We start from the raw sequence: 27660 nt of genomic DNA, 5'->3' as shown, positions 1-27660 counted from the left end.
CTGAGGAGCTCAGGCTGTGCATATAGGCTCAAAAGATAATCACTCTAAAATGTAATTAGGAGCCAGGCCGAGACGTGCCTTAAAAAAAGAGTCTCGCCAACCACCTCAAGCTCAACATGGACAGAAACAGAGCTTCTCTTCTTTCCCTGGGAAGTCTCGTTCCCCTCCAGGATCCTTCCATTTTACATGGACAACACTCTGGTGACTCCCATGCTCAAACTGCCAAGAAGCTGAGAGTGATGATCCTGGACATTCAACTGCGCTTCAAGGCACATTACTGCAACAATCCACTCTCTTCTGTAGGTTTGCACTTTACACTATTGGGAGGATACAACTCTGTAAGCTTGGAGTCTGCCTTAGCTACTTAGTCAAAGCCACAGTCATCTCCAGGCTCAACTACCGCGACTCTCTAATTGCTGGTCCTTGCCTGCATGTCCCTACAAACTGATCCAGAATGCTGCAGCACGCCTTAATTGTCTGCAACCTTCCAAAAATGTTCAAATATTTTTCCCTTACTGTACTCTTCTCCCTCGACTCCCAAGCCGTGGAATGACCTCTGATCCCCCCAGCCAGGATTGCAGACTCACTCCCTCAAGTGTCCACGTCCGTCTGAAAACTCACCTCTAAGACTATACCTCAACCCCTAGCACTTGTTTTCTTTTGTCTGGCAACAAATAGGCAAAAAAAACGTGTTGCCTATTAGATGCTATTATCTTATTCAGATATATATATATTGGTTAAAAGTTCACAGATGCTATGTACTGGGATACAGGAAGAGTGGGTACCTAAACATTGTGGACACCTCAATGTTAAATTTGCTGTTGTGTATTTGTTTAAAAAAAAAAAGGTAATTAAGTAATGTAAAGTATACATGATTTGAACATGCACTGTACATCGTAATCAGACCTACATTTACCCTTCAACGTCTTCTTTATGGCCTTAATGACTGGATATCCAAAGGTTTTGTAGCACTTTATGTTGTAGAAATATTAGGCCTTAAAATGTCAAATGTTCAAACATGCTCAAATCATGTATACTTTACAAAACTTTCCCAAATTATTTTTTATTTTATTTTTAACGAAATAGAAATAGACAATTTAAACATTGACGTGCCCACAATGTTTAAGTGCCCACTCTTCTGGTTACCGTTGAGTCCAAATTACAAACATGGGAAAGTGCTCATTCTACAGTGCTCTGCCAATGTGGAATGCCCTGATACCATCCATTAAAGGACGTGTCACGTGTATCATTGGTTTCTTTCAAATTTAGCCTTATTTTTATCTATCAGGAGGAGACCATAAGGGGAGGTAAATATAATTTCCCCAATCAGTCAAATGCAAGTGCTTTGTAAGTTGCTCAAGAAAGATAAGAGCATGTTAAACGCCTAAATTGTAAAGTGAAATTTAATAAAATTCACACAACTCTCTACATTAAGCAGCTCTCTTGTGATTTACAGCTTAGTGCAGGGTGACAGAGGCTGCTGCCGCTGATCAATCTGCTGGCCTGCCAGCCACTAGGACGCTTGATTTAGTGTTGATTAAATTTAGCCAATATGTGAGCAGCATGTGAACCGACAGATGCCGTCTGGGCGGGTACTCTTAGCCAAAAAAAGAAAAGACAAAGATTAATTTCTTTAAAAGATGACACTTTCACTAACTAATAATGAATAAAAAAGTTATTACTCCATAGATTTTCTCCATTTTTATTTTACACTCCCATAATAGAACCTCAGTTATACTTTATTGTGTGTCGGTGTGTCGCACGTTGAAAATAGACGATCTACAAGCTCAGAACGTGGCGCAGCTGCGACACGTTCTGAGTATGAATCATCCTTCATCCTTGCGGGCCGGGTCCCACTGCCCTGTTTCACTCTCGGCTCGGCCTAAAGTCCATTTCAATATGAGAGTGGACTGCGCCCGTTCTAATTTAAAAAACAAAGCCGGCCCCAAATGGAATGTCAGTTTACATTAGCGGGAGTGGAGGGTGGCCGGGCGGCTGGGCTGGGCTGGGAGGGTGGGTGGGTGTCGGGGTTGGGGGGGGGGGGGGCGAGTGGGATGGGGTGCTGAGCGATTCACAATCAATGCCTTTAGCCAAATGTTAGCACTGCGGCTCCGATAAGGCGAGGCAGGGTCGGTGGGCCGGCAGTTTCACAGTTACGGAGATTAAAACACACTGTTCAAACAGAGCGGCCATCTGCTCCCCCTCCCGCCACGCAGGGGCTCCGTGTATAAACATGTCCTTTGACTTTATCCTCAGTGGGTTATTGTTGTCTGTGGCTTATAACGTTTGTTGTTTTTTATCTGAAGATTCCTCCTCCTGCCTCCAGAATATAATATTGAATATAATATTATATTCACACATTTTTCTTCCCGGTCGGTCCCCCAGTGTCAGTGAAGTTCCATCCACGCCCCTCTCTTTACATGTGACTCAGCTAGGGTTGCCAACAGCAGTGGTGTAAAGTAACTAAGTACATTTAGTCAAGTTTTGAGGTATTTTTACTTTACTGGAGTATTTCCAATTTTCTGTACTTTTACTTCAACTCCACTACACCTCAGAGGCAAATATGGTACTTTTACCCCACTACAATTATTTGAAAACTTTAGTTACTTTAATAATCTAAATCTACTTTGTAGATTAAGATTATTATTACAAAACATACAGTAACCACTTTAGCCCTATATACATTTCGGCCATTTGAAAATAGCCGATCTACAAGCTCACAATGCGTCGCATCGCGAAGCATTGTGAACTTGTAGATCGGCTCGATTTTTATCCATTTGAGAACTTGTGAAATGGGGACATTCTGTACAATGAGTAGGCTACTTTCTACTTTTGGTACTTTTAAGTACATTTTGAATACCAATACTTTTGTACTTTTACTCAAGTACATTTTGAACTCAGGACTTTTACTTGTAACAGAGTATTTCTACATTGCAGTATTGATACTTTTACTTAAGTAAAGAATGTGAGTACTTTTACCACCACTGGCCAACGGTGCCTTGCTTGGAAACTAAAAGATGTGTCCCTTATTGAACTGATAAGGGACAGACTTTGGGATTCAATCAATGACACACATACAGATTCAAACAGCTCATTTAATACATTTACATCGTTCTACCTTAATTGAAGCCAGGCCCCAGCCAGCCCATATGTATGAGGACTACAAACTCATAGAACAGCACTTGTCCAATTGTCTTCAAACTTGCCACAAACATCCCTCATGGCTCTGGCATGACAACCATTTACTTTTCCACCTTTACATGTGTCTCAACTTCTAATAATCAATGTTTACACTTTTCTCCCACATTTAGACCTGTAGGCGAGGCACGCACGAGCAAACGTGTTGCCGGAAGTGCACTGACGCGATATGCGTCATACTTTGGGTTTTCATTTAGCCTTCTACTGCGCCGGCCAGACTTGCACGGTGCACGGAACAAACCACTATGGTACAAACACCACTCAGCCACTATGCTCAGCCATAGTAGCTGCCTGCACAGTCAACACGCCATCTCTCTCTTCTGCCGTTACCAGGGTTACATGCGAGACGTTGTGTGAGCGCGAGCCTGTATGCAAGTTTTTGTTGCGTCCTGCCATCACTGCAACGACGGCAGGTCACAGAATCGTACGTAACACATGTGGTGTATCACTGTACCATCTCCACGGCCGTGACTAAATAATGTATACTGGACTGCATTTTCGTGCTATACCAGGACCTAGATATTATGCATGAAAATAACAGAGATGAAAAGATGTAGCTGCCCAAGGGCTTTACACACAGTTATATATATAATGGAAACCCCATTTTTCCCATCAGCTCTGTGTGTGTGTGTGTGTGTGTGTGTGTGTGTGTGTGTGTGTGTGTGTGTGTGTGTGTGTGTGTGTGTGTGTGTGTGTGTGTGTGTGTGTGTGTGTGGGGAGTGAGTGTGAGTGTGAGTGTGAGTGTGAGTGTGTGTGTGTGTGTGTGTGTGTGTGTGTGTGTGTGTGTGTGTGTGTGTGTGTGTATTTAGGAGGGCACGCCACATGCCTTTCTATTAGTAAAGCGGATTTGGGGATAGCCCATTCATTCACTTCACCTATATTCAGGGTTCCAGTATACGTGCCGACTATACTTGATTTGATAGGCAATTAAATGTCACTGTCAGATCTTTTGTCACAGTCCAGCCTTGCTGAAAGACATTGTGTGACAACACTGGCCACCTTACAGATTGCTACAAAACCTGTATATCCACTAATTGTGGGGCTAAACAACAACATGGAGGATAAATATAGGTCTGATAATGATGTACCACGCATGTTAAAATCATGGATACTTTACATTATTCCATTCATTTTCCTTATTATACTTCATTGTTTTTACACTTTGGAAACAAATGCCTATTTAACATTGAGCAGGCCACAATGTTTAGCTGCCCACTGGACCTGTATCTGTCTGGTGGTACAGGGGGCTTTCACATGCTCACAACGCCCCGCCAGGTGTCCCTTTATTTGAATTTCAGGTAGTAGGCAACCCTAGACTCTAGGGTAGTAGCGGCGACATGCTTTGTGAAACATGTAAGCGATGACTAGAGGGATCATTGTGTGCTGGGAACACATGGGAGGAAGGCACTGGTGGGAAGGGACCACCGCGCTGCAACCATCATCTCAATCACTATCCCATTGACCCGTCTCTCTCACTCACTCACTCACTCACTCACACACTCACACACTCACACACTCACACACACACACACACACACATGCAGTGGACTCCTGCAATGCAGTCATGCAGTGTTGGCAGGCAGTCCATTTGAAGTAATACACTCATTTCCGCCGGTGAGCGAAGCATTCTATTGTATCATGTGTAGGGGAGGTAAATATATAAAATAAAAATAAACTTTTGAACATATAGTATTTGTATTTGTTGATGACATGTATTACTGTGTTCTTTTTTTTAGCTTTAATGTCTTACTGTAACACGTGCTACATTTATAGGGTGGTTATAGGGAATCACCCTATAACCATTTAAATCTATAGTCATATTAGAGAACCGGACTTACAACTGTACTGTACTAACCGCTCCCCCCCCCCCCCCCCCCGTCCTACACCAAATCATTTTGGCCAAAAATAGCCGATCTACAAGCTCACAATGCCATGGAAGCATGACAATTATGGCCAACACACACACACACAAGCGCACTCACGCAAGTACAGACAGACAGACAGACAGACAGACAGACAGACAGACACACACACGCACACATGCACACATGCAGGCACACACACATGCACGCACCACTGCTGCTGCATGACACTGGTGGAACGAACCCCACTGGCTCTCCAATAGTTTTTACTCTGCTCCGTTTTATTAGGTTAAGCATCCTTCAGCTCTGCACAGGCGGTGCCACAAATAAAAGGTATTATGGTTATTATTATTAACGCCGTGCCACTGTGGTAGGTCTGTGACGTGGTCCATATCGACCATGCTGGGAATTCGCTTGACAGGCGGATAGATGGAAATCAGGCTCCCACTGTGTTCCGGTGCAGGGCTGGATGGATGAAACCGTGGATCACATCCTAGAAACAGCAGTGGTTCTCACTTGGACAATCCTGAAAGCGTCCGCGGCCCGCTCATCTGAACCACTTAACACGGCAGCCATTTGGCTGCCGTGTTAAGTGGTTCAGATGGGTGGGCCGCGTGCATTTTGAGAGTTTATTTTAATGATAAATCAATCGATTGTGTTCCGGATTTGGATCAATGGAACTATAACTTGCTCAGTAGTATACTTGAAGTAGGCCTACAGATGTGACATTCCAACGTTTCAGAGAGCCTGCCATTGGCACTTCAGTGGAACATCAATAAGCATTGTCACGGATAAAGGGGGGGATTTGCCAAGTGTGAAACGGTGCCAGGTGCGAATTGGCCTCTTTTCACAGAAGGTAAATCAGGCACGACAAAGGATATGTACAAAGGATATATACTTTACAGGGGAAATTTAGGAAGTCAAATGTCATGTCTATACTTCCTTCCTCATCTGTATCACAAATTTTTTGAGGGTTTAAAGAAGAAAATATAATGATTTTCTTTTTACAAAAATATATTAATGTTATATTATCATTAAGTTGCCCTATAGCCTTGACGACCTTGCAGACTTATGCAAACGTTAAAATGTAATTTAGATAGCATGTTATATAGACAGATGCCTGATTCATTTATTGACTTGGCAAAGTTTGTATATTTTCAATACAGATTTAAAAAATATATATATTATACTGTTTAGTCTGATGATAGGTTCTTGGTTTACCTATATCCTAGATTACTATTTCTATGCATTTGATGCATTTCCTCATGTTTACCTTGCTTACTGTAAATCACTCTGGATTAAGAGCGTCTGCTAAATGCCTAAATTGTAAGTGTTTTGCCAATTATTTGGGGGGCCACTTACAATGTCCCCACGGCCCATTGTGGTCCCTGGCCCACAGGTTGAGCACCGCTTGTCCTAGAAGACTGGCTAGTCGTTGCTATAGCTGGCAGAGGCATGCTTACCCTCAACACGGCTGGACCAGATGGTTGGAGGAAGATGTGCTACACAGGCTAAAGGGGATTTGGTAGCTGATGTGGTGTGTGTGTGGGTTTGCGTGAGCGTGTGTGTGTGTGTGTGTGTGTGTGTGTGTGTGTGTGTGTGTGCCCCTGTGTGCGAGAGTGCGTGCGTGCATGCGCGCGTGGGTGTGAGTGAGTGATGACTGAGCAACAGTGGCCAATATGTGACCAAATGCCATGGCATTTTATTCCATATTTTTGCATTTTAGGTGCATAATGAAAAGTAGAAAATCATAGCTACACTGTTTAAATTGAAGTAGTTTTGGAACTAAACCTGATTGAATGAGAATAAAATAAATAAATTAGACGCCTTACAATGGTGAAATGGAGTGATTCACACTCGCTCTATTCAGACTATTGAGTAAGCTCTAAACCTGTCCCAGACTACACCGTGGAATGGAGGTACTAAATTTCCCCTCTTTTGTCTCCGATGGTGTATCTCTCTCTCTATTGTCTTTGAACTATGTCCCCTACCTTCCGCCCCCTACTTGCTGGATCACTATTCCCACGGTTGAAAGAATAAAGCTGTTTCTTTCATTTAAAATGTTCATTTCATTTCTTTCATTTTAACCTGATTTTGGGGATAATTCATTTTTTCTTTGGACTTAACTTGACAGACACACCAAGGGAATAATATTGTAACGCTTTATACCCGACGAGTATGAAGCATGGATTTTACCGCGATGAGCTGGCGTAATGACAAACATATTATAAAATGAAGCTTTAGACGAAATTTCACTACTTTACATCTCATGCTTTAATTCAGCTTTCGTTTCTCTTCATGGGGAATTCCACTGTCACTTTACGTTCCCATCCCACCCAGCATGAGCACTCCTAGCCAATTAGGCTCTTTCAATTTGCAGGTAGCCAATCAGGCGAGGGTCTCCGTTATACAAATATCATTGCTTGCTTATAATGTCAGTTTGCCAAAGAATTTAAGCTTATTCTGCAGTTGCATAGTTGTTGGGTAAGCCCTCTTTTGTTGGTGAGAATGTAAGCAGTAAGTTACTACTTTGCTACTGGCTGTTGGCCAAAGTTCAAACCCTGAGCAGAGTTTTATGTGTGGGATTCTCCTTCTTACACGCTGCCCTCACAGCTCTCCTACTTATCTCCCTCTCACCAGCGCAGCCATCCACTTCTCCACACTTTTACATTTTTGAAGAAGAATATAAATAAATAACATGTCGGGTGGAAAATCCCAAACTGTTACTTTTCAGGTTTCAAATTCAAAAGTATCAAAAGTAGCAGATCTACAAGCTCAAAATGCGTCGCGCCGCATTTTGAGCTTGTAGATCTGCTACTTTTGATGCTGTAGTATGATCAAGTAGGGCGTTAATTTACGAAAAAACACAAAACGTTGGAGATAAAGAGGTTTCTGCCCATCAGCAAAAATATATAGACCGGACTCCCCGAAGATGGGGTCTATACTAAGCATTTGGACCCCTTCTTTTTCCCCTGTGGTTCCCAACCTTTTTCTGGATCAGGGCTCACTTTGAAAACCGTGAAGTCGTTTGCAGCCCCGCCCATCTGGGGTAGTGGCAGCGAATGGGTGGGTCGCATGCATTCACAGATCGTGTTTATTTTAATGATCAATCAATCGATTGTGCTCCGGCTTCAATGGAACTAACGTACAGTAGTATACTTGTAGTTGCTAATTATCCGTATCACAATGAATGGGCCCCGGCGCACAGGATGGGAATCGCTGCACTACTTTGGTGCACTAACCCTAACCCTGTGGTTAATATTAAGTATTTCTGCACCCTCAGCCCGGTACAGAGGTGTTTGCTCAAGCCTTCGGTTGATTAAAAAGGACGGGGGGAAAAAAGAGGCACAGGGAAAATCAATGAGTGACCAAGGTACATACATAATGTCCACCCCCTGTTGCTAATGCCGTCACTGCATCTGATCAGAGTGGACAGAAATGTTGGAACACATCTGACCTATAGTCGCAGATATATAGTGAGCTAGGACCTTGCCGAGAGCAGGGGGAGGAGAGAGAGAGAGAGAGAGAGAGAGAGAGAGAGAGAGAGAGAGAGAGAGAGAGAGAGAGAGAGAGAGAGAGAGAGAGAGAGAGAGACATACAGATAGACAGACAGATGGAAAAAGGCTAGATCATTAATTCATGGACATGGAAGTATACTATAGGGGCCTGCACTGCATCATTATCTGGGGTTTGTGTGTGTTCCCATGTGTCTGTGTGTGTGTGTGTGTGTGTGTGTGCAAGCACAAACTGTAACCGCAGCGATTGTCACACCCTGGCAGGCAAACACTACACACACACACACGTGCGCGCGCACAAACACACTCAACACTGCGGAAACCTGTTCCATCTATCCATCTATTTGTCTGTCACTCGCTGCAACGCGACCGGGGGCCTGGAGAGAAAGGCATCATAGCACTGTAAATGAGAGAGAGAGAGACACACAGAGAGAGAGAGAGAGACCCAATGTAATAAAAAAGAAAATGCCGTGTCAGAGAGAGACACACGACTGCAATGTGTTGCAGTCAAGGAGCGTATAAGGAAGAGATGATGGCGAGAGACTGTGTGCGTGTGTGTGTGTGTGTGGGTGTGGGTGTGTGTGTGTGCAAATGCATTTACTGTTATGCTTTGTGTGGTCAAGTGTATGCATTATTCGACCGGGTGCCCAGTGCTGGCTTGAGAACATATTGCATGAATGCATGAATATATTCGTGTATACTCGTATACTATTACATGCAATTGATTATGCTCCTTTTAAAGCTGGAGCACATTGATTTGTATGCGCAACTGCATTTATGTGCCTTCACAAGTGCACACTTTGCAGCATGAATGAGTGCATGTGCGTGTGTGTGTGTGTGTGTGTGTGTGTGTGTGTGTGTGTGTGTGTGTGTGCGTGCGTGCGTGCGTGCGTGCGTGCGCGTGTGCGTGTGTGTGTGTGCGCGCGTGTGTGCGCGCGTGTGTGCGCGCGTGTGTGCGCGCGTGTGTGCGTGTACGAGCGTGTTCAACTAGTTTAGTTGTTAATGTGTGGCTCGGAGCTGTGACTCCCACAGAGTTGGCCCTTCTTGAGGGACTGTGTTTTTTTCCCCTCTGTTCTATGAGGTTGATGGGTAGAGCTGAGACCTTGTCACAGATGCAGCACACCTGTACTGAGCAGGCTGGGCTCAGGAGACCATCAGTCACACCTGCAGGGATCCTTGCACTCTCTGCCCCCCCCCCCCCCCCCGGCCTGCCGATTAATAATGTCATTTATTTGTACTTTGCTTTAAAAATCCCCACACATACACTACACACCCTCAAGAACCTGATTTATAATTCGCCCAGTGGAGTCTATAGACGGATTAATGCAACGCTTGCAGATCCGCTATTTTCACCGGGCTTGTCTGAAGGCTTGCTGTCCGGGTAGCTCAGTCGTTAGAGCTCTCGCCGAAGGACCACATAAGAAGGTCATGGGTTCGACCCCGGGGCACCGCCAACTCAGCGTACGAGAAGCACGGCTTGGGCGCGGCAAGTCGTACGGTAAGTACTGGGAGCTGATGGTATAGGTTTGGCGGTCCACCTCAGTAATCCATCTCTCAGGGGCATTGTAACGCGGATAGACTCCTGCGTTCTCGGTTGATACCAACAATAAGCCTCTTCGATCTACTACTTGTGAGGCTGTAGGTCTTCTATTTTCAGTGGGTGACTCCGTCGTGTGAAGGATAATAAATTAAGCAACAAACACTCCTAACCACTCACACACTGACCTGATGCTTATTTAATTTAGTTAAAGGGATAGTTCACCCCCAAAATGACATTTTTTCTTATCGATTAGTCACCCCACTTGAATTCATGGATCCTTTTTGTCGCATTCCTAAGCTAATAATTTGATGACCGGCAGCAGTTCCAGAAGGAGACACAAAGAGTCTCCTTTGTGTCTCCTAACGGAACTGCTGCCTACCGCTGGTCATCAAATTATTGGCTTACAAACAAAAAAATATCCATGAATTCAAGTCTCCATGGGTTTTTCGATAGAAAAAAGAATATTGTTTTCCCGTGAACTATCGCTTTAATTAAAACATTTAGTATTGTATAGTCTCCCTACTTTTCTGCACATACATTTGAGCCAGCCTGTGACAAACATATAACCTACAGTACAGATTAGAATGGATAGGAGAACACAGGAGAGGAAAGAAATGCAGCTCTCTGTCCTTTGCTATACACTCAGGGAGTGAATTTGAAGTTTTTGATATGCTGGTGCTTCTTACAATAACACAGAGATGTGGCTGACAACAACTGTGGGGGAAATTGCACTGATATTGAGAAGTACAGAGGTGATGCTGTATGGCACACAGGAATTGGATACAATAGGCGCTGGCTGCCAACAGGGCTGGGCTGGTAATGGGAGCGTGAGATGCAGTTGCACAGAGCTGATATTGAACGGAGGATTCTGTCAGAGTTTAACGCATTAAGACCGGGAACGCATCTGTGTCATGTTGAGATTTATTTGGGCTATTCAAAAATAGCAGATATACAAGCTCATAGCGTGGCATGAGTGCCGTGCTATGAGCTTGTAGATCTGCTAAAAAAAAAAAAACGTGGAAAATATGTGCAAATCTTTGAATGTATATATATTTTTAAGCGAACATTTGTAACTCAAATCTTTGCTTCTGGGGGAACAAAATATTTTGAGATGGGGGTCCTTGACATGAAAAAAGTTTGAGGACCACTGATATTATAGCAACATAATAAAAAATATAAAGAAATGTTAGGATTTAGAAGACATTTGTAGAATCCCCAGAAGCAAAGATGTGATGTTGCCTTCACAATTTTTCTAAAAATAGCCAAATAAATCTTGAAATGACAGATGCGTTCCCGGTCTTAATGGATTAAATACAGCCATGAGAAGGAATACAAAAGTCCCTCCACCTTGCACTGGGCAGTAATAACTGTCACAGCAGCAGTAGTAGCAGCAACAACAATAGTAGTAGCACTAGCAGTGGCAGCAAAAGTAGTATATAGTACAATAATAGTAGTAGCAGTAGCTGTTTTTTTTAAGTAGTTTTCATTCACAATTGTCATTCTGACAAGTATTTCTTTTCCCCCATATACTATGTTGTCCATCATGCATTGGAGTTGCAGAGACAGCTATTTCCGTAAAAAGAATCATCACTTGTTCAACAAAAAAATATATGTCAACTATATATACCTGAAGTTCCCCTGCAGTAAAAACCACCAGGGCCTACAAAACTATATATATAGCTATAGAACATCATTTGCCATCTATATGGCGACACTATAGTGTGCCAGGGTCATTCCCATGAAACAGCAATAACGATTTTAACTTCAAAATATGTAAATTAGTAAGATAACAATATATCATAATAAAGATAACAGTGTTCTCTACCTTGCACAAAGAGTAATTCCAACATAGGAATAAATTATTTTTTATATTTTATTGCATTTGATCCTGAAATTCTCAATGCCAAAACGTGTCCATATGCATATGTTATGTTGTAATTTAAACAGATTAGTGCATAAATATGACATCCATGATTTCTGATTGAAAGAATGTGTACAGTACAGCTCACACACACACACACACACACACACACACACACACACACGCACACGTACACACACACGTACATGCGCACGCACACACACACACACACACACACACACACACACACACACACACACACACACACACACACACTCACACTCACACTCACACACACACACACACACACACACACACACACACACACACACACACACACACGCTAGGTTTGATGTTTACCTGGTAGCCTAGTTACATTGTTGCACTTAATTGTTTTCTTTGCACTCCATTTACTTGACCATTTACCGCATCGTTTGTCGACAAGGGGGCATGCATGCGCTTTGTAGGTCACTCTGGATCAATCAATCGATCACATTCCTTAATAGTATTCTTTTTAATTGCATTATATTGCTATTATATCATTTCCCCCCTTTTCATAAAGCCAGTTACTGTAGTTTGTAGTGGAAATACAAACCCTCTTGATTCTATTCAAGTGGTGGGACTTCAAAAGGGGAGGCCAAAACAAAGTGGATCTGTGCCCAGGAGGCAAGTGTCACATCTCTGGAGGAGAGGAGACAGCAGTGCTCTCTCTCTCTCTCCACTGGACCAGCCTAGCACATGGCTGGTGTCCATGGACAGTGTTGCCATGTCCGATTATTGTAAGCAACTTCGGGGTTCTTTTTGTTGCTTGTAAATATTGGTGTCGTTGCAGGTTGGTTTTTTTTGGGCTTGTTTCTAAAGTGTAGTTGCTTAATTGGGCTTGCCTCCAAGTTCTTTAATTATTATTTAAGACAGTGGTTTTCAAATATTTTCACGTCATGGACCCCCAAATTAATTATGTAGCCTATTTGTCCCTAACCCCCGATCTGAAAATGTTTTGTGCCAGGGGAGCCCCGTACCAGATGTGCGTCGTTAGAATGTTTCAAAAACGTTTCCAAATATTCCACATTTAATTTCAAGATGTATTTGAAAATAGCAGATCTACAAGCTCACAACGTGTTGTGATGCGTTGGGAGCTTGTAGATCTGCTATTTTCAAATAGCCAGTGTGTATATAGGTAGTGCTCATGTGGCCTAAATAGTCGCTTCTTTTTAGGCTTGTTTTCCTAGACCTAGTTGCTCATTTCTCTCACAAAATCTGGCAACGCTGGTCCTGGATAACAAAAGATGTCAGTGGCACTGAAATGGGTACAGCCACACATCTCCGTCAAGTTGCCGTAAGGATGCCGGAAGTCCCATCCACTCCCATGTTAAGTTTAAAACCGGAAGAACGGTCGCGATCCGCGTCCGGGAAAAGCCCATCCGGGTTCCGCTCATGAAACGATCACCCGGAAGTGATAGGCACCAACCAATCGTCCTGTGTTCTCTCCACTGGGCGTGTTTGTCTCTTGTAGTTTCCTTACAGGGGAAATGCAAGGCAGACGTTCCAGCACAAACACTCACACAACACATGCACTCTATTTTCAATGTAAACGTCCTTATTTATTTTTGGTGAATGAGAATGGCCTGAATGCACTGTTTAGTTTATCCCTTCTAAATAGCTTATGTGAGCATAATAAAGAATAGCAGAATAATACATTAAATTACTATCCAAAATACATTATAATGAGCATTATGAGGACCAGTTATATGAAGATAAGATATAATATAATATTATAATGAGCATTAGAGGACCAATTATATGAAGATAAGATATAATATAATATTGTATTGAGCATTAGAGGACCAATTATTTGTAGATAAGATATAATATAATATTATAATGAGCATAATAAAGAATAGCAGAATAATTACTATCCAAAATAAATGAGAAGTTTCTTTTTATCAATTCTACAGTTTCACACACAAACGTGGGCTACAAAAACGAAACATCTCTGTGCTTTATTGTCATAAATTGCACTCTTCTACCATATGAATCTGTCATTCACAATTAATTGATGTAATTCACATGTATGTCTGTATTTGTTTGTTCGTTGATGTGGGCAATGAGACCAAAGTTATTTTGGTCTCATTTGAGTTTGTTTAAATGTGTTTTCTTTATTGCTTGTCAGAATTAACTTACTTGTTAACTATGGTAGGCTATTCCCTTATGCTTAAAAGAAACGTGTATGTTTTATTTTACCTTTTCTCCAATTGTAGCATAAAATAAGGTAAAATAAAACGTTAATTAACTGCTGTTCAGCAGCACTTTGTAACTCATGTTTTGAAAATATAAATAAAGTTATTATTTTATTATTATGTAGCCTAATTAAACCCTCTATTCTCAGTAAAAACTGACCTACTTTTCTTGGACGCTTTTTTCTGTCAACACCAAATCTCTCTGCTAAAAATAGCAGATCTACAAGCTCACAACGCGTCGCGCTGCGACGCGTTGTGAGCTTGTAGATTGGCTATTTTTGGCTTATGTTCCCCCCATGCTGGGGTTCATGTGGTTAATACTATTCATAATAATGTAATGGTGTTTTAATTTTGTCAAGGCACCTTGACATAAAATATTAATATTATCCAGTGATATAAAAACATTAGCTAATGTTTTCATATCACTGGATAATATTAAATTTTTATATTGCACGTGCATAATGTTTTCATGATGAGTAGTGTTATTCAGTTCTCACTTGTCTCAAAGAACTACACTTCCTGAAAAACGGCGCTGCCCACCAGCTGCTCAAAGCTCCGGAAGATATCAAGTACGGCCGGATCCGGAACAAGGGCTACCGTCACGTAGCGTACCGTTGCACGCTAGCGTACGGACATGTGTGGCTGTACCCAATCTGGGAACCCAGACCAAATGAGAAGGAAAAACAGCACCCTCTGCTGTTTGTACTATCTCACTTGGCTCTGGGACAAAGACGACGTAGCACCCGTGCGCAAGGAAACCGGGGTTTTGGTAATAAGGATAATTCCTTTTAACAGGTCGTTCATGAAAGTCCTTGCGGTCTTGTTTCCAATGAGAACCTGTGAGCAATTGGGGTTAAGAGTCTTGCTCAGGGACAAATTTCATATCATCGGCACATATGCTGAGATAGCCTGGAATCGAACCTGGGGCAACCAGGGCCAGCTGGTTCCCTAGGCGGGCTCACTAACCACTCAGCTATGGTCTGCCTTCAGCGTTTCACTTCCGGTGGTGCGACTATGTTTTCATTCCCACTAACAATATTTCTACACGGAACACTAACACCACTTCTCCCAGAGAACATGGATCGTTTTGGTTATAAGCCCACTTGTTTCTATGATGAAAGAGCAAGTTAAAATATCTTTTCGTGGTTTTGTCTGCTCCGCGGACGCTATTGTTAAATTAGTTTCGGTTGGTTTCGAGTGGGGAGGGATCGGCGGACACGTAAATCCCGGCCACTACATTTGATTGGGTAAAGCGCGGCCTGCTTCCTGATCTGAAGGCACGCCCACTTGTAGCCCAGTGTGTACACGTTATGACGAACCTTCACGACAGATTCCAACGCAGAGCAGAATCTGTTCTTGAGAGATTAGTGGCACTGTGACCAACGTCCAGGGAGACAGCCATGCCCAGATGTTTGAGAAATGTATCAGCCCGTTCATTCATTCATAATGATTCGCACCGGTGGAGCAAAGGGCATTGAACCGAAGAGACATTTCTATTTTCTATTCCATGTGAATATAAAGGGGAAATAAAGTAGCAACATTCTGTATCTGATCTCCAACAGAATGAAGCAATTTGAAACGCACACAAACGTTAATCTTTCTATGAAATGTTATTAGAGTCGGAACACAGAATATTACACAGAGTTTTGTTGTACCTGCATAATAATCGCTCCTCGTCCTTCATACACGTGGCTCCTCTTCTGGATACAAAAAACTGAACACAATGGCTCCCCACGGCTTTAACCCATTCAATCCGGGAACACATCTGTGTCATTTTTAGATGTCTATGGCTATTCAAAAATAGCAGATCTACAAGCTTGTAGATCTGCTATTTTTAAGAAATCGTGAAATTCTTTGCAAATCTTTGAATATAGATATTTTTAAAGCGAACATTTGTAAAATGACAGAGGGCGTGGCCGTCTAAAGCGGACTTGAGCCACGAGAGGCACCGCCGAGCGAGCCGAGTGTTGAGCGGCCAACTCAGCACAATTCGAGATAGGCCTACGTCCCGATAGGGACAGAACCGTAAATCACGTCCCTCCCCTTAGTCCCTCCTCCCCGTTTTGGTCAAATCCGTGCCAAGCCGTCACCCGTTTGCCGCCTTAAGGGAGTGAGAATGCGTTGGATCTGCCTCATGTGTCATGACATCGGCTCCACATCTTGTCTTGAAACCAGTGGTGGAAAAAGTACTCAAATGTATGTATGTAAGTAAAAGTATCAATACTGCAATGTAGAAGTACTCTGTTACAAGTAAAAGTCCGGAATTCAAAATGTATTTGAGTAAAAGTACAAAAGTATGGCTATCAAAATGTACTTAAAAGTACCAAAACTAAAGTATTAAAATGTTTGAAAACAGCAGATCTACAGATCAGCTATTTTCAAATAGCTTAGGTATAAAATAGTAGTGGTTAATGGTTAATGTATGTTTTATAATGTAATAGTTTATATCTGCAAAGTAACTAAAGTTTTCAAATAATTGTAGTGGAGTAAAAGTACAATATTTGCCTCTGAGACGGAGTAGAAGTAAATGTATAGACGATTGGATGTACTACTGAGGTAAAAATTGTACTTAAGTACAGTACTTGAGTATATGTAGTTAGTTACTTTACACCACTGGTGGAAACTGTGTGCAAACGAGTGACACCATGGCCAGCCCTTTTTCTCCTTTCAGCCCAAATGGAGTCAAACAGACGGGCGCGCTGTGCAGCACGCCCCCGGTCATTCTGACAAGACGGGGGAAGACAATGGATTCGTGACTCTGCCTTCGATCCAACTCAATGTGTCAAATGTCACTTTAGTTAGCCTCCTCTTGGAAAGGGTTGGGTGGGGGAGGTGTCTCGTTATACAAGGTCGCTGTGACCCAATCTTATTCTTTCTTTGGACTTGTTAAGTCCAAAAAAGTTCATATTTTAAAGTTGTAAAATACTCAAGGGAGCTGATATGGTATATACGCTTCATATGCTGCAGCGTAAGAAGTCCTGTTCATGCAGGTCATGATAAGATTAGGCTTATTTTCAGTTTTTGTTTCATATCCCCACCACTTTTTTTTTATTACTTCCGAGTTCCGAGTTCATTCCCATTTTCAGAATTAAAAACATGAATTAAACCGTAAGCAACCCCTCCTTCCCCCCTCCCCTTTTATTTATCTTTTATAGAAAACCAGGCATTGTAATTACCCTGTATGTTTTAATCACATATTCTTCTTGATGTGGAGTCTTGCGAGTAGCAGCTGCAGCGCTGGCTGTCTGAATGCATGCATGCAGAGGGAAGACCGGCTGTGCTTTTAGTGGCGTTTTTGGATGCAGAGCATTCAGGTTATTGAACTATTGTTTTGCAATGATAGGTTTTGCTGACTCATCCGGCCCTCAAGGCTGATGGGAGTCCGATGGAAATCCAGTAGCTCATGCATGCGGTGCTGCGGGGGAACCTGTTGCCAAGACAACGGGTATACAAAGGGTCTGGCAGTTTGCTGTAAGCACAGACTGGCGGGTGAGTGAGACCCCCTCCTCCCTCCCTCCTCTGCAGTCCATTCCGTCCTTAAAGGCACAGTGAGCAGTAGGCCTGCGACTACCAATTTACAATTACAATTCAGGCATTTAGCAGACGCTCTTAATCCAGAGTGATTTACAGTAAGCAAAGGTAAACACAAGGTTAGGTAATACATCAAATGCATAGAGATAGTAATCTATAGGATCATAGGTAAACCAAGAACCTATCATCAGTCTAAACATTATCAAAAATGTTATAATCTGTACATTGAAACTATACAAACTATAGGATGCCAAGGTCAACAAATTAACCTGGAATCTGTCTAATAACAACCTTCTATCTAAATTACATTTTAACCTTTGCATAAGCCTGCAAGGTCTCCAAGGCTAGGGCAACTATCGATCATTTTCTTAGCGAAAATTCTACTTTTTCGATGAAGTGCGTTTCTATAAAATACCTGTACACTTTATTATACGTCAATGAATCGAATAACCACTTAAGAATTATTTAATACCTTGTAGCACAACAGTTTATAGTGTAATAATAGTGGGAAAAATAACATATCTACAAGCTTGTCGACTGGCTACTTTGACTATTTGTTTTGGAAAATGTTTGAATTTGTGTTTGAAACGTTCCACCTATAATGTGATAACCAAAATAACGATTGATTATTAATACAGTATTCTTATTAAATCACACAACGCGATCTGCTATTTTCCTGCGAAAGCCTTCCCCACAATAAACAACAAGAAAATACACTGGCACAGAGCCTTGAGGGACTCCTCCGCTCAACCATAATGGGGTTTAAGTGGTTAAACGATCTGACTGCAGATCACCAAGGTTGCCTCAGGGTTGTTTGTAGTTTTAATCCTCCAGGAGTTTGACTGAGCGCACACACACATTGTCCCTCATCAACTCACTGTTGCTATCGTTTATGTGCACGTTTATTTAGTATGACGTACTCAGTGTTACTGCCATATTTATGTAGTTGATGAACTCCATATAATATTGCTATGTTGTATTGGCCAAACAAAATACCCCATGGTTTATGTTGATTCAGCTTTTTTTTTTGGTTCATTTTCTTTTTTGTCCTTTTTACTTTAAAAAAACAAAAAACGTAGGTGTGACTTTCATAAAGCAACGGTGGAGAAAGTGCTGTGGGGGTGGGATTTAGGGATCTGTTCTTTGCAATTTATTTTTTTCGGGAGACGAGTTGCTTATCTTGTAAAAGCTGGCAGGTCTCTGCGCTGATGGGTCCACTTAACCAGCACCCATGCAGTCTCCAAATTGGGGGTAAATAGGCCTATATCTCAAGGTCACAGCAATGGTAATACTCCGAGGGGAGAGCAATTGCTAATTCATTTTCCCATCTAGATTTTTGGGCCACAAGTGCAAAAACAGTATTTAGCCGTTTTGCGTATTTTCTTTTATTGCATTTCTTGACGTCAATGTAGGGCAGACACCTTGTATCTCCACATGTATTTATTTTGTGTAGATTAATGCCCTAATTTCTCACACAAGAGGGTTGCGCAAAAGTAGTGAAAATAGCTGATCTAACAAGCTCTCAACACGTTGCATCGTGACACATTGGGAGCTTGCATATCGGCTATTTTCACTGTTTCCGAAACATTTTGAAAGTGAAAGCGGTTTAAGCGTTTCTGTTTTAAAAAAATTGAACCACTGAAAAAGTATTAACAAGAGCTGGTGACTAAATAATAACTACATTGGATCCATTGCAACACAGTGTTCTTTCCCCCCCCCCCCCCCCCATTTCCTTAAATGTAATAGTTTTGGACATACAAGGTTTCCAGCTGACAGTGATGATTTGTAAGTGCAGTGCATGTAAACCACAAATGGCAGCGGGCATTTTGGTTTGAAGACCGTGCAAGCTCCTTGAGAAGCGGTCAGTGACATCCCTTCAAGGTTAAGAAGCAACTATAATTTCATACATTTTCCCGCTTTTTCCTCCTTGAGCTTAAAACCTTCAAAAACATTTGTTCTGCCGTAACCCATTCAATCCGGGAATCTCTGTCATTTTAGATTTCTTTGGCTATTTTTGAAAAATCGTGAAAATTGTTGCAAATCTTTGAATATATATTTTTTTAAATTGAAATTTTTTAACTCAAATCTTTGCTTCTGGGGGTCCCTATTACAAAACATTTTGAGATGGGAGGTCCGTATCATTTTGGGGGTCCTTGACATGAAAACATTTTAGAACGACTATTTTGTTCCAGGGACCGCCCCAGAAGCAGTGATTTGAGTCAAAAATGTTCCCTTTAAAAAATATATATATATTCAAATATTTGCACACATTTTTGCACACAATAGCAGATCTACAAGCTCGTAGAGTGGCACTCGGTGCCGCACTATGAGCTTGTAGATCTGCTATTTTTGAATAGCCAAATACATCTAAAATGACACAGATGCGTTCCCGGTCTTAACGGGTTAATTGCTTCGCTTTTACCCTCTGAATCCATCCCCCCCCCCCCCCCCCACCACCACCACAACCCGGTGCCACTGTTATCTCTGGGTTTTTTGAACGTCACGGACAAATCTTCCCAAAACTTCAACCGGGGTGCCTGCCTATTTATTGCGACAGCGCTTGCAATCAAACAATGCCACCCATTACTTTGCAAGGGAAGACACTTTTGTTTTCAAGGGGCTGGGGGAATTAGTCACCGTTATAGTGACAGTGACTGAACTTGTCGGGAGACAAAACAAAACAATTTGCAAGCCGTGCGTCGCAAGTGCTTATTCCACACTATTCACGAGGCACTTCAAAAGAAATGGAAACCAATAACAATTCAATCATTGTTTGGCATTTTGTTTATCTCTCTCTCTCTCTCTCTCTCTCCCTCTCCCTTTTCTGCTGACTATAGTCGATGGCACGGAGTCGCTCATCTGGGTCGAGCGTAGTAGTAGTACATGTCATGGGTTGATTCCCATTGTCTTACCAATTCAATGCCCCCCCCCCCCACAAAATTCATTACACGGTATCGGTGGTGTGGCTGCTGTTAAGCATTATTGTCTCCACTGTTGATAGAAAGACAATATTCATCATCTGCCCCATTACTCTCTCCCCAAAAAGAGACAAACCGGGTTAAAGTGCAGCATGATGGTCTGTAGCTCTCCATCAAAACAGACTACTACAGATTACTACAGACTGGCAGTCGAATGAATGTCGGTTGGAAGGTGTGAAAAAAGTTGATGATTGCACTTGAGAGCCGACACCGACAGACGGCTACTATGGTGCTAGAAATAGCCTATGGCTTTCTTTGGTGTCTTTTTCAACAACAAGCTGGCTGCTATCTGACGGTCGAAGGTCGGCTTTCGGCGCTTCCCTACAACTTGCGACCCGACGCAATAACCCACCACCCAATCAACAGCGGATTTTTGGGCAACAGACGCTTTCCAACACGTAGAGCTACACCTTTAATCTGGATGAAGTAGAACAGCGGTTCTCAACCTTGTCGGCTTCAGTACCCCCCTTTCCCTGATTTGTGAAAAACCTCCTGTACCCATCATCTACATTACAATGTTTCTGCTTAGAAAGGTGCAAGAGAAAACCATGACTAACATGCCATGAATGAATGATAACCCACCCTTTGAAGAAGTTAACATTGCATAAAATAAATGGAGAGAAAGAGTTGCAATTAGTGCCTCCATGAGCAGATTGATTTTAAACTGTGGCCATAACATTTCAGTCCAGTTTTGATGTCAATAATGTCAAATGATATGCAAATAACTCTTCCTTTCTTTTCTTTTTTTACACTTTACAGATCAGCAGGTTCACACAAAGTGTGTCAATGTTTTATCATTAAGCATACTGTAACGGTAAAATAAATCTTTCCATATTACACTTTTTCTCACTTTCTCCCTGTAGTACCTCCACGTACCCCTAGGGGTACACAATCAGTAGAGGAAGTTGAATACCAAGGGAATAGAGCTCAACACTATATTGTACCAATTAGTGGGGGAAAACCGTGAAGCAGAAAAGCTTAAATAAATAAAAAATGTATGGTTGAAGTCTGCAGGCGAAGGACCTCAATTACAAAATCTTCTTTTTAAAATGGGTCAGTGCATGGCAACTACAGTATGTAATTTATTTTTGTGAAATATTAATCACAGAGCAAATGTCCCTTTAGCATATGGGATATGCTTCCTGCTTGGCTATGGACTGGCACTGGCCAATCGGTCACAAGCTGAACGTCCGGCATATGGGATCTAAAATAAATGCTCACAGATGTTATTATGATGAGGGTCCACATTATTTATGTATTCATTTATGTTTCACCTGATACATTCTAAATAATACAGAATTATTGCACAGCTTTAACTTAGTTCCTTACTGCATTGTGCACTTTGGTTACATTTAATCCATTTCTATGCTTCATTTGATGATTAAACTGCAGCTTCTGTAAGTTACAGCAGATCCATACCCCTCTCTCTCTCTCTCTCTCTCTCTCTCTCTCTCTCTCTCTCTCTCTCTCTCTCTCTCTCTCTCTCTCTCTCTCTCTCTCTCTCTCTCTCTCTCTCTCTCTCTCTCTCTCTCTCTCTCTCTCTCTCTTTTCAGTTTCCTCCAATAGAGTGAAAAAAAAACGTGTTTATAAAACATACCTTAGATTATCATGCTGAGGCCCTATAGTTTTTATTCATAGACTCATAAGCTGGTTGATGTGCTTTGGGTTTATCATACTATAAATAATAATGAGAAAATGAAAAACACTTGAGCGCTGATGATCGACAAAGCAGTGAGAATGATCGAGCAACGTGGACAAAGAATGTGTGTGACTATGAGAGAGAGAGAGGGAGGAAGACGGTAGTACTTTACTCTGCATTGAGGGTTTAAGTGGTTTAATGTCTGAAAATACAAATTAACATGAATTCGACATTAATAGGAAAGCTAATGGGTAATAAAACAAACCAGTAGCGGTCAAGACGTGCACGCACATCCCGACATTTCGACGGGTGCTGGATCAGAATAGATACACTGTAAAGAAAGAGAAGGTCTGCAACACCGCCTTAATGCTCCCAAAATGTTGTTATTGTTAATTAATAGAGCTGTAAAAAACACAACATTTCGGCCTCTGTGGCCTTCGTCAGGTAAACTGAACAGTGTGTAAAAAGCAAGGGGCTAGCATCCGGCTTGTAAATTGAGGCCATATAGGAAGTGTGACAGTTCATATGAATGGCCTGTAGTCTCGCTGTTTCACCCCTGCCGGTTGCAGAAGCAATTAGGCTCTATTCAAGCGGATGGGTTTTTTGGCCGAACTTTACACTTGATTTTATTACCTTAATAAACATTGTCATAAATACTATATGCTTCCAGTCGCTAGTTTAAAGTTTTGAGAACGGCACTTTCGCATTCCTGGAGTGCGAAAGTGACCGGGAAGTCGTTAGATGACCCCCCCCAAAGGGACCCCCGTCCTGTCAAACGAGCAAGTTTACAACTGTATGTTTGTTCAATTGATCCAAGCTAGATCGATTGATTGTTAAAATAAAAGTGCTCTGAAAATGCACGCAAACGTTTCGAAATGTTCAAGTGGAACCACTGTTCTGCTGTTTTGTTGATAACTGCTGCAATATTTTGAGGGCTTTGTCTAATTTGCTGTTAAATCCTCTCCCCTATACATTAGTATGCTAAGTGGCTCCTTTTATGAGCCGAATTCCCCTTGGCAATCCAGTATTCTCATCTAATCTCATCCAACATATTATTGACATAAATAAACATTTAAGTACATAACTTATCACGTCAGTGATCTGTTCCAACTGCAAGTACTCTTGTGTATTCCACTTAATGAATTCTCAACAGAGTAAAGTCATTCTTGCTTGTTAGCAGGCATTGTGGAGAAAATGGAAGGTTCATTATTATTTTCTTTTTCATTTAAACCAGCACTATGTAGTTTGGGGAATAGGGCAGCCCTAGTGTAGTGGTTAGAGATTACGCCTTTCATACGGACCCTACTCGGGGTCAACGTCAGCAAAGGCATGCGGCCGCAACGGGTTCCTAACGCCAAATCAAAAGGGGGAAAATCTACTCTATCTGAACCAAGTCTCCTGCAGGATATGCATCTGAAGCCTGTCCTGGACAGGAGTCTCCAGACAATAAACAAATGATGATGTAGTTTGGGGTATCAGCGGCCACTTTGGACACAAATAACATGGCAGCCGACGTCTTTGACTTCATTACCCAAGAGTCTCTGCAAGCATGTCCGATGAGGATTGGCCAATCTTCGCTTTGGCTGGCAGTTCTGCCTTGGCAAATGCCAGGATGAAACTCATTGTATCCCCTATTCATAGTAATACAGTCAAGCCCCTAGCAGGGACCCCCTGAGTCTATGCATTTATGGAAGGATGATTGTTATTGCTTAAACATGTAACTTTATAATTTTGTGGGACACAATATGCTATATACTTGTTAAAAAGTTACATAGTGCTGCTTTAAAGTATACTACTGTATGTTAGTTCCCGTGATACAAGCTAGATAGATCGATTGATTGTTAAAATAAACATGCTCTGAAAATGCACGCAAACGTTTCGAAATGTTCAAGTGGAACCACTGTTCAAGTGTTTTGTTGATAACTGCTGCAATACGTTGAGGGCTTTGTCTTATTTGCTGTTAAATCCTCTCCCCTAATACCGAATTCCCCAGGGCAATCCAGTATTCTTATCTAATCTCATCCAACATATTATTGACATAAATAAACATGTATGTACATAACTCAGCGGACCTCAATGTCACGTCAGTGATTCGTTTCAACTGCAAGTACTCTTGTGTATTCCACTTAATGAATTCTCAAAAGAGTAAAGCAATCCTCGCTGATAGCAGGCATTATGGAGAAAAATGAAGGTTCCTTGTTATTTTCTCTTTTCATTTAAGACGAGAACCAAAAAAGAAATCAATTTGAGCACGGAAATCCCAGAGGAGACGTTTTCTTGACAAACCATCCCGCACTAAGAAATGTATTAGTGGGGTGTTTACATGTGGGTCACACGGGACCCAAAAAACGTGGTGGTTGATGGAGATCTATCTGCTACAGTAGCGGTGCTTGGTGATATAAAATCAATATCGCAATATAGCAGGGCTCACTCCCAGATATTCAATACATCTAAATGATCATTCTTATTTTCACAGTCCAGCCACGTCCCGCCTTCATAGTCATGTAAAGGCTTTTACTGAAATCAGCCTGTCTGTCTCCTGTCTCGTCTCATCTGGCTCCATGTGCTTCCACCCACTCTGGCACTAGTGGTTTGAGTCAAGGTTACAGCCAGAAGAGAAAAGACAGAGATGGAAAATTTGTTTTCTCTGCATTGAAAGATGCATTAAAAATGTATTTTCAGCCGCTCAAATATTGTATTATGTTTTTTGCATGTACAGTATGTTTATCTACATGTATCTATAACTTCTGCAAATCTGTGAGTGTGTATGACTTGCATTCACATATCTCAAAAACGATCCAACCGTTCGCCTTCATCTTTGGCGTGTGTATTGCTGACATCCGAAGGAAACTGGTCGGATCAGTGGGTTATCCAGAAAAGGCATGTGGCAGCAATTGCTTGCAAAGTCATTGCAAAGACGCACATTTAAGCCAATTCACACCAGGGTGTCTGTCTGTGTATCGGACATGGTGTTGCTTTATAAAATATCCTTGTCTCTGTATGTACTGTATGTGTTCATGTAGGAGAGAGAGAACACACAGAAGCATATATATGAGTTAAAGCAGATTTATGGAGTGCCCATTCACTAGACCTTTTCATGGGGTCCATCCATTTAGGTAGACAGACTGACAGACTATAGTATATTCACTGAATATACTGTATATATATTCACTGTGGACCCTGTAGCATTCTGTTTTCAGCATGACATATAGACAAATACTGTAATGACAACGGAGAATAGCAGATCAACAAGCAGATAGACACGTTGTGAGCTTTTCTATTTTCAGCTCGGCTATTTTCAGCTAAATCTTTCCGCACAATAACAGAAAACAGAAAATACACTACTATAGAGCCCTGAGGGGGTTTAAGCGCTTAATTGACTGTAGTACCCCCCCCCCCCCCCCCCAGGGGTTCTTTTTCCGTCTACACCAAATATCTTTGCCGAAAATAGCCGATGTACGGACCACCATTTGAAAAGATATGCCAGACAGGGACCCCCATAAGAGAAGATTTTTACAGCTCTAGCAGTGATTCTCAACCATTTTAATTTCAAGGACCCCCAGTTTGACATGCATTAGGCTACGGACCCCCAATTAATGGCATTTCTGTCTCTGGGACCCCATTTTGTATTGTAAAATCGATGTTAATTTAACTCTTGAGAGTGTACAAATGGAACCAAATGGACCCTGATGGGTCCATTTGGTTCCATTTGTACACTCTCAGAGTTACAGACCCATAAGGGTCCATTTGGTTTCTAACTATCCAACATTTAGCTGGGGACCCCCTGGAACTCCCTCAAGGACCCCTGGGGGTCCCCGGACCCCACTTTGAGAACTAATGCAATAGAGATACCAGAGTCATTAGACCCTGTGGGCCAAAGATCCAGTGAGTTTGATCACAGAACGCACTGGGTCTGTACTGTAGTATACTGGGACTGACTGGAACATTATATCTGATAGCTGTTGTAGCTAACCACAGGTTTGATACTAGATTTTTGACACTTCTATCAAGCCAAACTGAACTGAACACGATCACTCTTGGGGACTCGCCCAAGAGCCCACCCACCAGTGATGAATTGGCCATGGGGGATAACCGGGAGAGTTCCCGCTGGCCGGTGGAATACGCTGTGTGTGTGCGTGTGCGTGTTGTCTTTGGCTGACTGGCTCACAGAGTGCATGGTTTTGTCTCTCATACTCAGCATTACTTACTTAAAACAACAGAACAAACTTTTAATTTATTGTTGCTTTAGTTACTGTAAGTGTTTCATAATCAAAACCCCCTCTCCTCTTGAGAATGGTATGATGAGTCATTTAAAAAATGTCAAAAGTGCACATGCAGTGAGAGGCCGTTGAGAGCAGGACGCAGAATCCGATGACCAAATGCGATGTAACGCAGCAGGGCATCTGAGAAATGTACTGATCTTAAGTACTACTAGTTCATGTTGAAGTGATTTTCCTTGCTAGATGTCACGAGGACCTGTACATGAAATGCCAGAAAAGAAAATGAGAAGAACAAGAGGGAGGTGGCTAGGGCTTTTAGACCTTCATTGAGCTCAGACAGCTGATCTAAGCCAGGAGGCTAACGATATAGCAGTGGTGGAAGAAGTACTCACACAATACCATGCATGTAGAAATACTCCATTACAAGTGGTTAAAATGATTGTGACACTAATTGAGTAACTAATTGTAACTAATTTAGCTGGGGACCACCTGGTGCCCCCCCCAAGGACCGCTGGGGGTCCCCGGACCCCACTTTGAGAACCAATGCACTAGAGTGAGTGACGCCCATGGGCACAACACCAGAGGGAACTCCTCTGACCTTGAACCCCCTACATTTGGCACAATCATGGGGGAAGAATGCATTCTACTACTCTGTCACCAAAATGTGGAACGCCCTAACACCAGCCATCAAACTTTGCGATTCCCTATCCACACCTCCAGCAGTCAACAGGGTAGCAGACAGTGAGGAAACATGACATCAGAGCGCTTCAGAAGTCAACGCTAGAGGCTCTTAGACAGTATACTGTATATATACTCCTCCACAGCCTGCCTAGGAATAGATACCGTCTGCGTCTGTTCAACCCGTTTGTACATATACCGCACGTTTTCTAACGAGATAGAAATAAGGATGCAGGAAGATAAGAAAAAAGTCCCAGGCGACTTTTCAGGGTTTTTTGAGTTGAAGGGATGAGTAGCACTTGATACGGATTCACCTTCAGGAGCGATGCTTACATGTTGAATCGGGTGTCTGTCTGCCTATCTGGCGGGTGACCTTAAAGTCAAGCCAACTTCGAGCGGTT

General features: G+C 42.2%; 1 protein-coding gene across 1 annotated transcript in view; it reads left to right on the top strand.

Moving 5' to 3' along the window:
• Positions 1-116: 116 nt before the first annotated feature.
• Positions 117-27660, top strand: part of LOC308095483 (E3 ubiquitin-protein ligase TRIM35-like) — a gene marked incomplete at both ends in the record, with an annotated part of 144944 nt that continues 117400 nt past the window's right edge. The window contains one exon of the mRNA XM_080442540.1: positions 117-299. Within this exon, the coding sequence (XP_080298666.1) occupies positions 117-299 (183 nt within the window). The remainder of the gene's footprint in view (positions 300-27660) is intronic.

This window comes from Gymnoscopelus braueri (assembly GCF_963280865.1).
Source record: "Gymnoscopelus braueri genome assembly, chromosome: 11".
Lineage (NCBI taxonomy): Eukaryota > Metazoa > Chordata > Actinopteri > Myctophiformes > Myctophidae > Gymnoscopelus > Gymnoscopelus braueri.
This window is presented reverse-complemented; position numbering and strand designations above follow the sequence as displayed.